The sequence below is a fragment of the Drosophila mauritiana genome, chromosome 3R, assembly GCF_004382145.1.
Source record: "Drosophila mauritiana strain mau12 chromosome 3R, ASM438214v1, whole genome shotgun sequence".
In the NCBI taxonomy this organism is placed as follows: domain Eukaryota; kingdom Metazoa; phylum Arthropoda; class Insecta; order Diptera; family Drosophilidae; genus Drosophila; species Drosophila mauritiana.
The window spans coordinates 16,189,293-16,202,891 of NC_046670.1; the positions used below are offsets into that span (position 1 = coordinate 16,189,293).

The 13,599-nt window shown below is 41.8% G+C and overlaps 2 protein-coding genes and 1 pseudogene across 2 annotated transcripts; all 3 read left to right on the plus strand.

The window, feature by feature from the left end:
* Positions 1-4,234: 4,234 nt before the first annotated feature.
* On the plus strand, positions 4,235-7,337 carry LOC117144814 (phytanoyl-CoA dioxygenase domain-containing protein 1). The gene is made up of 3 exons (XM_033310190.1): positions 4,235-4,428; positions 6,093-6,750; positions 7,017-7,337. The coding sequence occupies exons 1-3, from the start codon at positions 4,405-4,407 to the stop codon at positions 7,199-7,201; spliced, it is 867 nt and encodes a 288-aa protein (XP_033166081.1). The 5' UTR covers positions 4,235-4,404; the 3' UTR covers positions 7,202-7,337.
* Positions 7,338-7,648: 311 nt separating this feature from the next.
* LOC117144813 (aminoacylase-1) lies at positions 7,649-9,471 on the plus strand. The gene is made up of 6 exons (XM_033310189.1): positions 7,649-8,013; positions 8,072-8,416; positions 8,474-8,620; positions 8,681-8,964; positions 9,022-9,155; positions 9,212-9,471. Exons 1-6 carry the CDS (start codon positions 7,923-7,925, stop codon positions 9,414-9,416), a joined length of 1,206 nt encoding a protein of 401 aa, XP_033166080.1. The 5' UTR covers positions 7,649-7,922; the 3' UTR covers positions 9,417-9,471.
* A 167-nt stretch (positions 9,472-9,638) lies between these two features.
* On the plus strand, positions 9,639-11,142 carry LOC117143920 (annotated as a pseudogene).
* The last annotated feature ends 2,457 nt before the right edge of the window (positions 11,143-13,599 follow it).

A 13,599-nucleotide genomic window follows, 5' to 3' on the forward strand; every position in this document is an offset into this window, starting at 1 on the left:
GGAGATAATTTCTGGGAGCCCAATAAAAGCGATAACGGCCAAAGCGACGACATTGGCCGCAGTCAAGGCGAAATCTAAATCTAAGTTTGGGCATCCTTTTGTTCTTGGCCAAGGCCCTGAATCTTTTGTGGCTTTGTGACTGCATTCGAGCTTTGTTCGCCATATATCGCGCGGCTTATAATCCCTCTTTTGTGGTAACAACAAAAGGCAACGGCGAATCAATAACCTCTGGCCACAGATGATGTTTTTTTTTTTATATCCCAAAGCGGCGTTATGATTTTTGCAAATTCAAATTAGGTTTCAACAGATTTGCCTAAGTGGCGCCAAAAGCCGTTTTTCATATTTATTTTTGCAACCTAGTGTTTGGAATCACAGCTGGCGACGTGATCGACGATTTTGCATGGGGAGCGTGTAATTATAAGGGAAATGCTGGAAACACTGAAATGAGGCAAAAACGCACATTTCGTATAAATTACCGACAGTCATCATGTTTCAGGTCGCTTTTAATGCTTCTTTCACTTTGAAGACAGGCAGACGAACAAAAACTCATATGGCTGTTGTAAAGCGCTTTCATAATCAACTGGCTGCGAAGGTGGAGCCACCGGGGAACCTCTTTTTCCAGCTGACTTTCCCACTCCCCCAATACCCTTCTCTTTATCGAAAAACATGTCGAGGTTTAGCCGGGAGTACACTTGGGAAAATTCCATACTAGTATGAGGTGTGCAAATCTTGCACGCAATTCCATTATTAATAATTTTGGGAAGAAGTATGTGAAGCTTATTTGTGAATTCGATTTTTCTGTGTATAAAGTATATGTTATTTTTGGCATAGTGCAGGCCCACCTCAATGTGCGTAATTTAGATTGCCATCAAATTAGTTTTTAATTTCTCAACTGACATTGGGAATAGAGTTAAGCCACCACACTAAAGCACGAATCAACATTATTAACTTGGCTACCACTTTTGGGTGCCCTGCTGGTCCTCTTCTTCTGGCCACTTTCGCATTTGCATGGCATGGCCAACGCGGCTGGCGACCATTAGATTTATGGCTTTAAGTCGACGTTGTCTCGCTCTTTCGGCCAGCTGATTGATCCGAAAATTATGCACGAGCACGATAAAGCCAGAAGATCCCAAACAAATCCGTCCATCCATGATGATGAAGTCCAAACGTGTCGCGTAATTAGCCTTTGTTATGCGAATTTCATAGGGTGGCTCTGGTTGCTGATTTATAGCCGCCGGTTGTTGGAGGTGGAGTATCATCTAGTGGATCGCTGATTCAAGTAAATTGAACAGTTCATCATGCTGCCGGTGCGGAGAAAGTTGCCCACTTCTGGGATCCGCATCTAGTGCAATATCTATGCGTCTACGATCGTTTCCCTTTCCTGACAGCTCGCCTCGCATCAGCATTTCCTCTCACTTGCATCATGCATTGTTAATATATCGCCGAGTATCAAGGTGCATGCTTTCCATATCGCTGCCCAGCAACTCGGGCTAAGGTCAGGCTCAAATCGCTCAGTTCGGCATGGGGGGCCTGTCCCAAATAAATAAAACGAAATCATATAAGTACAGCTAATCTATGGAGCACTGAAGCTAGCATCCTATTTGGGAAAATAATCGCAAACAGAAGGTTTGTCTGGAAAGATCGAAAGTGGAATTACCCAAAGAATTTAAAATAATAAACTTTATGCTTAATATTTGAAACAATTTTTTGTGGTGTTTAATTTGGCCAACTAGAACTTTACTCAATGATTTTTTAGATGCTTAATCATACGGGTTCTTCTCCAAAACCATTTCGACTTCGAGCAGCTTATGATAATCAGCAGACACACTGCTGACCACTTAATTACAGGGTATGCAAATTGGAAAGGCAGCTGAGCTTAATTTATGGCCCGCTGACAAGGCACATTCTAATCATCTGTAGAGGCGAAAATAACATTCACCTTCTATGGCCAAAAAGCAAAAACAAACAAAAAAAAACCGACAACAAAAAATCAGTCGAATTAAAGCAATGTGAATAAAGCAAAGTTGAATTTGTTATCAGTTTGTTGTTTGTTTGCCCAGCCAGGCGAATCGCGTGCCTCCGATGTGAATTAATTTAATTAGTCTCGCACACACACGGCCAGGCCAAGAAGAACCAACAGATGACCTTGGATCGCTGGTGGGTGATGGCTGATGGGCTAATGGATGGGCGAGATGGCCTAAGGTTGATGGAGTGGGATCTACTTGGCCGCGCATTGTTTATGACTCGATTGTTCAGCTGCGAGCGAGCGAACGAACAGACACCTTGCCCCTTTGGGGCACCAACCACCCCCTTTTCCGCCTGCCGCTTCTGCTTCTTCGTCTTCTTCTTTAAGTCAAGGCCACACAGCAGCAAATCTGCACGATGGCTTCTAATTTGAATTTTACAACATGCACTTACTGCGATGCCTCCTCGCAATGCGAATAATGCTGTTTGTATTTGCCTGCCTTATTTATGGCCGCAGCTAGTGTAATTAATCTTCTGTGGAGCCGCAATAGATGCGAGATGCGAAATGCGAGTGCAGCATCTGAAATGTACGAGTACTAAGTCACAGGCACATGGCATAAATTTCCTGCGTGCTTATTTATCATCTGGCCATTTTCATTTGGCGACTCTTTATGGCATTTTCAGTGGAAGTTAGTCGCCGGATTTAGTTAGTTGGCTGCCTAGTCGGTGGGTGTGTGTTGAGTGTTGGACGGCTGGGTCGAGGTGCAGTCAAAAAGTGGCACTTACGGCCTTTGTTTGTGCCAAGACAGCATTGAAGATCTGCAAATATTTGAGTATTTGCACACAAGTGCGGCAGACAAGACCGAAATTAAGTTGTCAAGGAAATATATAACAAATATTAAATGGGCGGATAGTTCGAGCGAACTAACATGGAAGCTGTTTGCACTCCCCAAGTATTGGCAAATATTATTTTCAGTGTGGGATATGCCAACTGTGGGCAGGGAACTGAATTTGTATTTAACCTGTGAATAGTGTAAGCCACCAATAACTCAATTCTGTGTAATTAACTTATATGAATAGTAGATATTTTCGTTACATGGATAATTCATTGTCTTGTCTCTTCAGGGATAATTAAAGTTGCCCTTCTTAATTGAGCACATAAACATAATTAAGTTGCCAGTTTCCAAAAGTTTGTTAACTAGCCTAACTAATGAATAATCCAATACTCTCAGCTTTGTTAGCCACTGTTGAAGCATCTGCAATTAGCCGCGGAGCAACAATAGTTTTGCATACATTTCTTGAGCGCCGTGAAAAGCCGGTGAGGCAATCGCAGTTACAAAAGTCTGGCGGGGAAACAACCGAATAACGGCCCACGCACAGACGGCAATTAACTGGCACACAGGCACACAAAAGATCACTGAGAGAAAATGTAGCATGCATCATTGATATGTTTTTTCTTGATGGTACACTCTAGGTATAAAATAATTTCTACCTTTTTACTAGAAAGAAATATAAAATTATAAAATTAGTTATTTTCAGTGCAGTTACATGTACACTGAAATGTACAAAAGCATATTGTGCATTTGACTCGAGGATGCCTAATGATCATATGCATGAACATAAAAACAAAGAAGTCATGTGGAAGACCCAGACCGCCGGCCGATGATCACAACCGACACACGTGTGTAAATAGAGGAAGATGGGTTTTCTATGGAAAAGGGAGAAAGAATCATTTAGTGTATGTATACTCGATGGGTAGCAGAATTAGTTTGGAGATTGCGCCACACACAACAATAGCGCAAAACTAAAGTGGACAAACTGAAGTAATTCTTATTTATCAAAGTCAATGGCTAGACTGACACACATAACGACTGATAAAGAAACTGGCAAGAGAATTATGAATACTATGGACGAAAGTAAATTTTTTCGAGGCGACGTTTAAATGCCCTTGCACTTATAAAATGTTATAAATGAATTGCTTTATTTCGCCCGGATGATTTTGTTAACAAAGCACCTAAATAGTTTTTAATAATAACATTCATAAATACATACGACTTGCATATGTAAGCGGCAAAATTCATAAGCTTATGTTTAAAATCTTCGTAGATATACCCGTACTATAAAGAAGGGTATAGCAACACGCGCTGAAAGTTAACAGCGCCGCTCGCTGTTATCTAACAGAAGTAGAGAAGTGTAACGGTTAAACGCCGCGTGGGAGCAGCCGCTAGTCAGATATTTTCATTTTCGAGCGTTTTCGAAAATTTCTCTACCGATCAGTTTTAAAAGACACGCCAAACAGTGCGAAACGTTCTCGAACGCTACGGAAGAGCAAATTAAGTACAGAACCAATACAAAAGTTCGGGAGTTCGCGTTGTTTGAGTTGAAAACAAAAGTAAAATTTAATTCATTTCAAAATAAACAAACAGAAATCGACACAAAATGCACAGCAAACTGTTGGACGAGGTGGGTATTCATATTCAATCAATCGATCAAAATGTTCCTTTTGCGTATAACTACATATTTTGGAAGCCAACGTATTATTTATTGGAAGCACTCTTAGTTAGTCATCTTCATCCTGGGATGACTTGTTCCCAAGTAGTCATCGTGTTATTTACATCCATCTGCATCATTAACATTTCGTTGGCTCGGAAAATTCAATGTCGGAAAAGCATTCTTTTGTTGCTCTGCAGAATAATGAAAAGACAAGGAAATTTTTGCAGATTGAGGAAATGTTTTCAGATTCTGGAAATTTCACCTATTTGGTTAAAACAAATACGGAACAACAACTCTTAATACCAGACTAGTTTCCAAACAACGTGTGGGGCTCATAATAACGACACGGTGGTTAATTATGGTTTAGAATAGTTTGTTGACAAACTGGTTTGCACTTAGTCAACTTCTTGATTGAATTGAATATTTAATTCAGCATAAAATTGATTCATTTTTTATATGGCAAAACAATTCGGATTGTCTCACTGTAGTCTACGCCCAAGTTCTAGTTCACCAAGCCATTACTCAACATGTGGATTACATATTAATGCAAAGCTTCCCGTGCAAACAAGCTTCACTTCAAGCACTTGCTATTATCAAATACAACGCGATTACAAAATCAGCTGGCTAAGCATGTTATATGACAAACGGTGAGCATGGAACCACAAACATATATGTAGGGTACATTGTGCATAGACCACCATCCAGAAAATAGGCCCACTTTCCTGCCCCTTTTTCCGATGATTTATCTTCGCGGTTCTGTTAGCGTCAGATCGACAGCTGACCCGATCTCTTTCGTCTTTTCGATCACTTCAGGTGATTTTGTCGGCTGCCTTTGAGTCACGGCGACTATTTTTACTCTCGTTTTTCATTTTCAAAATTCTCGCTCGAGCAATTTAGATTTATTTAATTTAACCACACTCATGCCACTGGGAACCGGGAGAAAGAATGGGAGAGCACCCACAACAAAAGTAATTTATTTACCGAGCCGAAATTCTATTGCTCTTCCTGAAAAGTCAGGCATAAATCTAAGAGATATTAATTGTTCAACAAAGCAATCGTTTATCTTTGTTTAGATGCCACTATGAGTTTCGTTCTCGATGGCCAATCCACTATACCCCTTCTGAAATATGCATTAGAAGCAGAGAATGTGTGAATTTTCAATTTTACGTTGACTGATTTCAATGAATGAGCACGGATTTCGGTTCGTGGGTTTATGTCAGGAACATTTTGACGTGCACCGGAATTTGTTAATTAGCAAACGTTAGAAAGGTGAACAAAGTGAACTAGTGCACTGCGCAAAAAGAGCAGTCTTTAAGAAAATAAATATTATATTTCTATTTGTTTTCATAATTTTAAACAGTAGTTTTCTATATGGGCCCATTTATGTTGCCGAATTTTTGCGATGTTGTTTGCTGCGATTATGGTATAATACCCCTAAGTTCGAAATAGTAAGCGCGTGCCCATTATGCAGTCGGTCAATCGGTCAGTTGGTGCGATAATGCCTCCAGCCCCCGTAGAGTCCGGTTAGAGATTACCGGACCCGCCAGACCAGACGGCGCAGCCGATAAGCAATATAGCTAAAAAAGATTATTCCTTGAATTGACTGAGACCTTCACCCGATTTCCTATTTTCAGCTGAATGAAAACGGCTACATTGTCATCGAGGACTTCCTCACTGCCGAGGAAGTGGACTCCCTGTACCAGGCGGGAAGAGCTCTGTGCCTGGATGCTCCGCAGAACAACAGGAAGATCTTCAGCACCATAAAGCAGGAGGATGCACAGGGAAAGGAGCTGTACTTCATGGAGTCGGGAGACAAAGTGCGTTACTTCTTCGAGAAGGGCGCGGTGGGAGATGAGGGCCAGCTGCTGGTGGATCCCATGATCGCCCTGAACAAAGTGGGGCATGCTCTGCACGTGGAGCATCCTGCCTTCAATGCCATCACGTTTAGCAACCGGGTTCGGGAGATCTGCTGGCAGTTGAACTACAATAAGCCGGCCGTCTGCCAAAGTATGTATATCTACAAGAATCCCGGAGTGGGTGGCGAGGTGACGCCACATCAGGACTCGTGGTTCCTGCACACGGATCCCAACTCGGCGGTGGGCTTTTGGCTGGCCCTCGAGGACTGCACCCTGCAGAACGGCTGTTTGCAGTTCATCAAGGGATCACACAAGAGTGGAGTCCACAGGCGCTACCTCCGCAATCCCGACAAGGATGCCAGCGAACTGATGGTCTACGATCGGGCAGCTCCCATTTATCCGCAGTCCAGCTTCACACCAATGCAAGTCAGCAAGGGTAAGTTGATAAAAGACAATTTATCATGAATTTAAAGTAGGTAAAGCACTTTCTAAGTACTGCAGAGTACTAGAGCTTCGGTAGACCCATTTAATATTTATCTTTATGGTGGTTTAGATGCAAAGTAAATATTTCGTTAGCTGCTTTTATCAGTCCAAATGAAATTTAGTTTTATTTTTGGCCTGGTCCCCTAAAGAGTTATATTCGTGGTTTTTCCATTAATACTATATAGTCATTAGAACATATGTTTTACTTCATTTTTCCAGGCACCTGCATTATAATCCACGGAAATGTGGTGCACAAGAGTGAGCCGAATCGCTCGCAAAAGAGTCGCCACGCCTACACTTTCCACGTCATCGAGACTGAGAACAACGTCAAGTATTCGGAGGACAATTGGCTGCAGGCGCCGAAGGATAAGCCATTCCCCGTCCTCTTCGAACGCAAGGCCTAAGGGTCTGGTGGAGATCGTTATTCGGTATTTTCGCATATAAGACTCTAGTGACTCTTTAAGTTTCTTTGTACACGCCAAGATGTATGATGTAATTGTAAATGTAAAGAATAAACTTGCTACTGTATTAAAATCTGAATTTCAACTGGTCTGAAGTAGTAGTCAAGCAGTGCTGGAAATTTGGATTTAAAGCAGTATTCTGGGCTCGAGCCAGTGTGAAAGCAGTTATGGGAACAGATAGCAAGGGGCGAACGACCGACCTTATAACAAATCTACTAATCGAATTTAAACAATAACAGAGAATAGAATAGAACCACGGTCAAATTGGTACAGTGAAAACACAATAAAGTGGAAAGAAAGTCCCCTGGATTATTGTGTCAAATATTACATATAAAAGCTAAGCCTTATAGTGCTGGAAGTGTTTTTGTATGTAAAATAAGAATTTGTTTTCCAAAGTAGTCTCCATTCACTGATTGCTGTTGTTGATTAAAACAAGTGAACTCTCCGCTACTGTGACGTAAATGAGTTTTCCACCATCCGAAATTCTCGTTTACAATTTGATAAAATTATCTGTGTCCGGCACCTCCAAGGTCGCGCGTTGGCGTTACGATCGTGAGAGATAAGTCTATTAGTAGTAGGGCAATGGAACTCGACTCGGACACTAGCTAACACAACTCAGTATGCTGCCAGCTGTCAGCCGCAACAGATCGTATATAGAAGTGAAATGGCCACCAGTAAGTGGGAATCCGATGAGGAGATACAGTACTTTCGCGAGTATCTGCGCATCCCAAGTGTTCATCCCGATCCGGACTATGGTTAGAATGATAATATATTTTAGAGCAATTTTAAAGATATTTACACTTACCTCTACAGCACCATGCGTCGAATTTCTCAGGCGACAGGCAAATCTGATGGATCTGCCAATGAAAGTGTATTACCCAGCAAATGAAAAGAATCCCGTGGTGGTTTTGACATGGAAGGGACTCAATCCCGAGTTGCCCAGCATTCTGCTGAACTCCCATATGGACGTGGTTCCCGTATTCCCAGAAAACTGGACCCACCCACCATTTGGAGCAGACATCGATGAGGAGGGTCGCATTTTTGCAAGGGGAACACAAGATATGAAGTCCGTGGGAATGCAGCATCTCGCTGCAGTTAGAGCGCTGAAAAGAAGTGGAGCGAAATTTAAACGCACTATCCACATCTCTTTTGTGGCGGGTTAGTTACCTATACGATCTATTACATCATAAAACATATAAAATTCTATTTACTTAGATGAGGAAATGGGCGGTCGCTATGGCATGAGACCTTTTGTGCCCACTGATGATTTCCGTGCTCTTAATGTGGGATTTGCAATGGACGAGGGCTTGGCTTCCCCCGATGATCACCTTCCTCTTTTCTATGCAGAGCGAGCAGTTTGGCGTAAGTTTGACTTCACATTTTAGTGCTTTGCTATATATATACTTACCACACCTCAAACAGGTGTATATTTCAACATCAGTGGGACTGCTGGTCATGGATCGCTTTTGCTGCCCAATACTGCTGGTGAAAAGCTGAACTATATAGTCGGAAAGATGATGGAGTTTCGTAGGACTCAGGTCCAAAGATTGCAAAATAATCCAGAGTTGGTTATTGGCGATGTAACGACCATTAATTTGACCAAACTTGGTGGCGGAGTTCAGAGCAATGTGGTGCCTCCCTTGCTGATGGTCTGCTTCGATTGTCGTTTGGCTCTAGATGTGGATTTTGAGGAGTTCGAAGCTAATGTAGGTGCTGTACTCATCCTAACTGTTCCCTAAACTAATCTACAGGCATATTTATAGCTCCACAAATGGTGTGCCGACGTGGGTGGTGGCATCGAGATCACTTACGAACAGAAGCAACCTAAAGTCCCGCCCACCGCCATCGATGATAGTAATCCCTTCTGGCTTGCTTTCAAGAAAGCCACCGATGAGATGTAAGCTCTTAACTTATAAGACCTCTGTTTATCACAATATATTTTTAATCTTTCAGGCACATTTCCATCAAACCTCAAATATTTACCGGTGGAACTGACAGCAGATACATTCGTGCCGTTGGCATTCCAGCTTTAGGCTTCTCACCCATGAATAATACACCTGTACTGCTCCACGATCACGATGAGTTCATTCAAGCGGACATCTATCTACGCGGTGTGCAGATATTTCAGAAAATAATTAGCAACGTTGCGAATGTCTAGTTAATCCCTTTTATATGCTGTATGTTTGTTTGTTTTATATGATAACAGTTATAAGATAAATAAACTCCTTGAAATAATGGATTTGGCAAAGAATTCGTTTATGATGGATTTGCTTCAGATTGCATTTACACACGAAGATAAAACTAATAAAAGATAAATATGAACTTATAGACAAGATCTAACTTTAGATTCAGTTATGTCTGAGCTTTAGATAGGAACACAATGGCTGCTAAGAACTGGGAGACAGTGAAGGAGATAGAATATTTTCGCGAATACCTGCGCATCCCAAGTGTGCATCCCAATCCTGATTATGGTTAGTGTCTAATTAATGCTATCCTGGATTAATACAAGATAATACTCATTATTTCACCAGAACCCTGCGTGGAGTTCCTAAAGCGTCAGGCTGAGGATTTGGATCTACCCGTTAAGGTCTACTATCCTCTCGATAAACAAAATCCCGTGGTCGTTCTGAGCTGGAAGGGAACTGAAAAGGAATGGCCGAGTATCTTGCTAAACTCTCACATGGATGTAGTTCCCGTTTTTCCTGAAAAATGGACCCATCCACCGTTTGGGGCAGAAGTCGATGAGGAGGGTCGCATTTTTGCCAGAGGATCCCAGGACATGAAGTGTGTGGGAATGCAGTACTTGGCAGCTATCAGAGTATTAAAAGGCAAAGGATTGCGATTCAAGCGAACCATTCACATATCATTCGTTCCAGGTAAATAACCATTTAATTATCCAAAATTTTTAAACTTGACATTTTTTTGATTAGATGAAGAGGTAGGTGGACGAAAGGGAATGATGCCATTTGTTAGTTCGGAGGAGTTTAAGTCGCTTAATATTGGGTTTTCCCTGGACGAGGGAATCTCCTCTCCGACTGCAGAGTTTCCCGTTTTCTATGCCGAGCGAACATTAAAAGGTAAGTAAATTTAAAAACCCGTACAGGGTAAGACTAATTTGTGGCTGTTTTCAGGTGTTATTTTTAAGATTAGTGGATCCGCCGGGCATGGATTGCTTCTAATGCCGAATACAGCGGGCGAAAAGCTTAGTTATATTATAGCAAGATAATGCAGTTCCGTGCAAGTCAGGAAAAACGCCTGAAGGATAATCCAGAGTTGCAGATTGGCGATGTGACTACCATTAACCTGACCATCGTGGATGGCGGAGTCCAAAGCAATGTGGTGCCACCCTTGCTGACCGCCGTTTTTGATGTTCGATTGTCCTTGGATCTTAAAGTCTCCGACTTCAACACTTTTGTGAGTACCCGAATAAATAAGCCATTATATTACTAATATTATACTCACATTCTAGTTGGTAAACTTGTGTGAAGAGGCTGGTGGCGACATCGAGTTTGAGTACACTTTAAAACGAAGAAATGAGCACACTGCTCCCACTGTCACGGATGAATCCAATCCCTTTTGGATGGCCTTTAAAAGTGCCACGGATGAGCTGTGAGCTTAAAATAATCTTCGAAATAACTTAATTCTAATTAATTATTTTCCAGTGGCTTGAAGACCAAGCTGAAGGTCTTTCCAGGTGGCACCGATAGTCGCTACATTCGCGAAGTAGGGATTCCAGCCTTGGGATTTTCTCCTATTAATAACACTCCGGTTCTTTTGCACGATCACGATGAGTTTCTTTGTGTAGAAACGTACTTAAGAGGTATTGAGATATACAAGAAAATTATTGAAAACTTGGCTAATGTTGAAAACTAATTTCTTCTGAATTAAGCCTGTTGATAAATGTAAATGTTTTCTTATACTCACGAATAAATAATTTGAATCAATATTATTCTTTTTTTGTAAGTCGCTTAAATTTATTGACATTTATTTAAAATAAACATACATGCCCATATTTTACTCGAGTATCAAAAGTTTTACATACACGAATATGTATTTCTGTAATGTAAATGTCAAGTGTAATATTTGGTGCGAGTCACGACTATGCGCGTACCCAAACACGGAGCAGAACTGTGCTAAGCTAAAACAAGGACAGGACCCATTTATTTAGTACTTGTTATTAGTACATGTTCCTTTCAATGTCGGCGGTTGAAATTGAAAATGATTATCGTTAGTTTAACACTAAAATTAAATAGATATATAAGTTTGAATATTTATCAAAAGTCTGTGAGAAGCGAATTCACAAGTCTTTAGTAAATACGAATTATCGTAAATTGTTTATAAATTGTTTAAAGTCTTAGTCAATTAAACTCCAAGATTGTGGTCAATGTTTTCAAGCAAAAGCGCTTAGTGCCAAAAATAATATATTATAAACATAGTTAATTGGATTGTTGTTAAGTTTTCTAAGATGAGTTAATACGTTCATCATAACAAAAAGATTTTAGCTTTAAGCCACAAATTTACTCTGCCTTAGCCAAAGTCACTTAAAATACATATGCTGTACTCCACCTCCGGTCAGGATAGGTCCCCCGACCTCCTCAGGATACCCACATCGCAGATGTCCCCAGCCATAATTTTGTAGTTGGCCAACTTTTTGCGACTTTTATGCTGCGGGTCTTTTGTTGCTCGGGCCGCCTTGGGCTGCTGGCTCTTACGTGTAATGTTCTCTCATGTTGCAAAACGATTTGTTGGAGCCAAGATTTATGAACTTGTTCCCACTGACAGTCGACAGTGGTTAAGGTAACACACACGGCAATCTGTGCGCGTGTGTGTGTGTGTGTGCGTGAACATGCCGCCTAATTAGAAGATTTTAATTATCTGTTTTCAATCAGCTTCCATTGAGATAATGATAATGCTGCCGCAGCCTTGTTCTTGTTCGGATTTCGCATCTTTCTCGGCCCCCAGTTTTACTTCGCTGTGCATTTTTTGCTGCTTCTTTTCGGCACTACTTTGTGTCCGTTTAAGCCAAAATGCTGTTGACATTTCGCTGGCAGCGGCGGCCTGGCCAGAATCCGAATCAGAATCGGAAATTTGGCAAGGTGTTGTTGGTATCGCGGCCACGCGCATGCTGCCAATAAGCGCTGTCAAAGTGTCCTAAATCGATTAGAATTGATTTTGATGGGACCGCTGACAGGCCAAAACGGACCCGCGAGCAATCATCGTCGATACAATGGCGCGGATTACAGTTGTCTGTCGTGTCCTATGGACTTGCCACTCCCAATCCAACCCGCTCCACGACCAGCTCCCATCGGCAGTCCCTGGCATCCCGCCCTTCCTCCGGCCGGATTGCGTGTTTAAGGCCAAACGGAGAGGCGATGTTGCTGTCATTGACGATTTATGTCAACTGCCGCCGCGGCACAATATTCAAATTCTTTGCATTCACTCATCACTTGTCGCCGGCGAGCCGCCTGTCCTCGCCGCTCATGAGACGCTTGCCAGGGTTGTCCCCTGAAGGGATACTTTTTGGGGGGCTCAAAGCCCTCCTATTTATGAATCGAATGGTCGTAGACAAGGGCCCTATGCTAATTCATTCTCATTAGGTTTTAGCAACAGGAAATATAGTTTATATCCCTTTTTTTATGAAAATATCATAGATTTTTAGATCAGCATCCCCTTGTGAAATCAACTGCTCACTACGCCTTCGGAAAAAGACGAATGCTTTGAACTTTTAAATCACTGGTCTGCAAAATAATGAAACACGAAATACCTGACGAGGGTTGCTTGAGAGAAAAGACATAAATTTCATGAAAAAAAATTCTAACTAAAACTATTCTGCCTATTAAGATTTTAGCTTATTTGTAAATACCAGAAAACAAGTTTTTATAAAATATGGCATACTTCACAACTCATTTTTAAGGTGCCATTAGCATTAATGGCAGATAGAATAGATATTTTCCTAGAACTTTTCAAGCCACCCACTGGACAGCTCTTTCCCCAGGCACACCGAACGAAGCTCATCTCCACCTAGTTAACTCGCAAATTGAATTCAAAATCAAAATTTATTTAACTCTAATGGATTTGGCAACCTGAGTGGTTGCCCCGCCCCACGAAAAGGGACGCTGATCGGCTCATCTTATCGAAACTTCGTCGGATACTGGATACTGAATTGTGGATATCTGGATATCTGGTGGCCGGTTCGCGCGTTTTCGCCACGCCACTTTGACTCCGTTGTGTTGCCTTGATTTGACAGGATTCATTGTCTCCGCCACTTCAGTGACTTCAAGCTTACGCGCGTTCCTCGTCTTGGCCTTCTGGAGAACCGTCCTGAGAATCTGAGCTGGATG

What these genes read in the sequence shown, in the direction of transcription:
- LOC117144814 (XM_033310190.1), top strand. Translation starts at nt 4,405, where the DNA reads ATGCACAGCAAACTGTTGGACGAG. An exon ending in ACAGCAAACTGTTGGACGAG is followed by an intron (nt 4,429 to 6,092) that starts GTGGGTATTCAT and finishes TCCTATTTTCAG; the next exon opens with CTGAATGAAAACGGCTACAT. An exon ending in ACCAATGCAAGTCAGCAAGG is followed by an intron (nt 6,751 to 7,016) that starts GTAAGTTGATAA and finishes TCATTTTTCCAG; the next exon opens with GCACCTGCATTATAATCCAC.
- LOC117144813 (XM_033310189.1), top strand. Translation starts at nt 7,923, where the DNA reads ATGGCCACCAGTAAGTGGGAATCCGATGAGGAGATACAGTACTTTCGC. An exon ending in CCACATCTCTTTTGTGGCGG is followed by an intron (nt 8,417 to 8,473) that starts GTTAGTTACCTA and finishes CTATTTACTTAG; the next exon opens with ATGAGGAAATGGGCGGTCGC. An exon ending in TGCAGAGCGAGCAGTTTGGC is followed by an intron (nt 8,621 to 8,680) that starts GTAAGTTTGACT and finishes CACCTCAAACAG; the next exon opens with GTGTATATTTCAACATCAGT.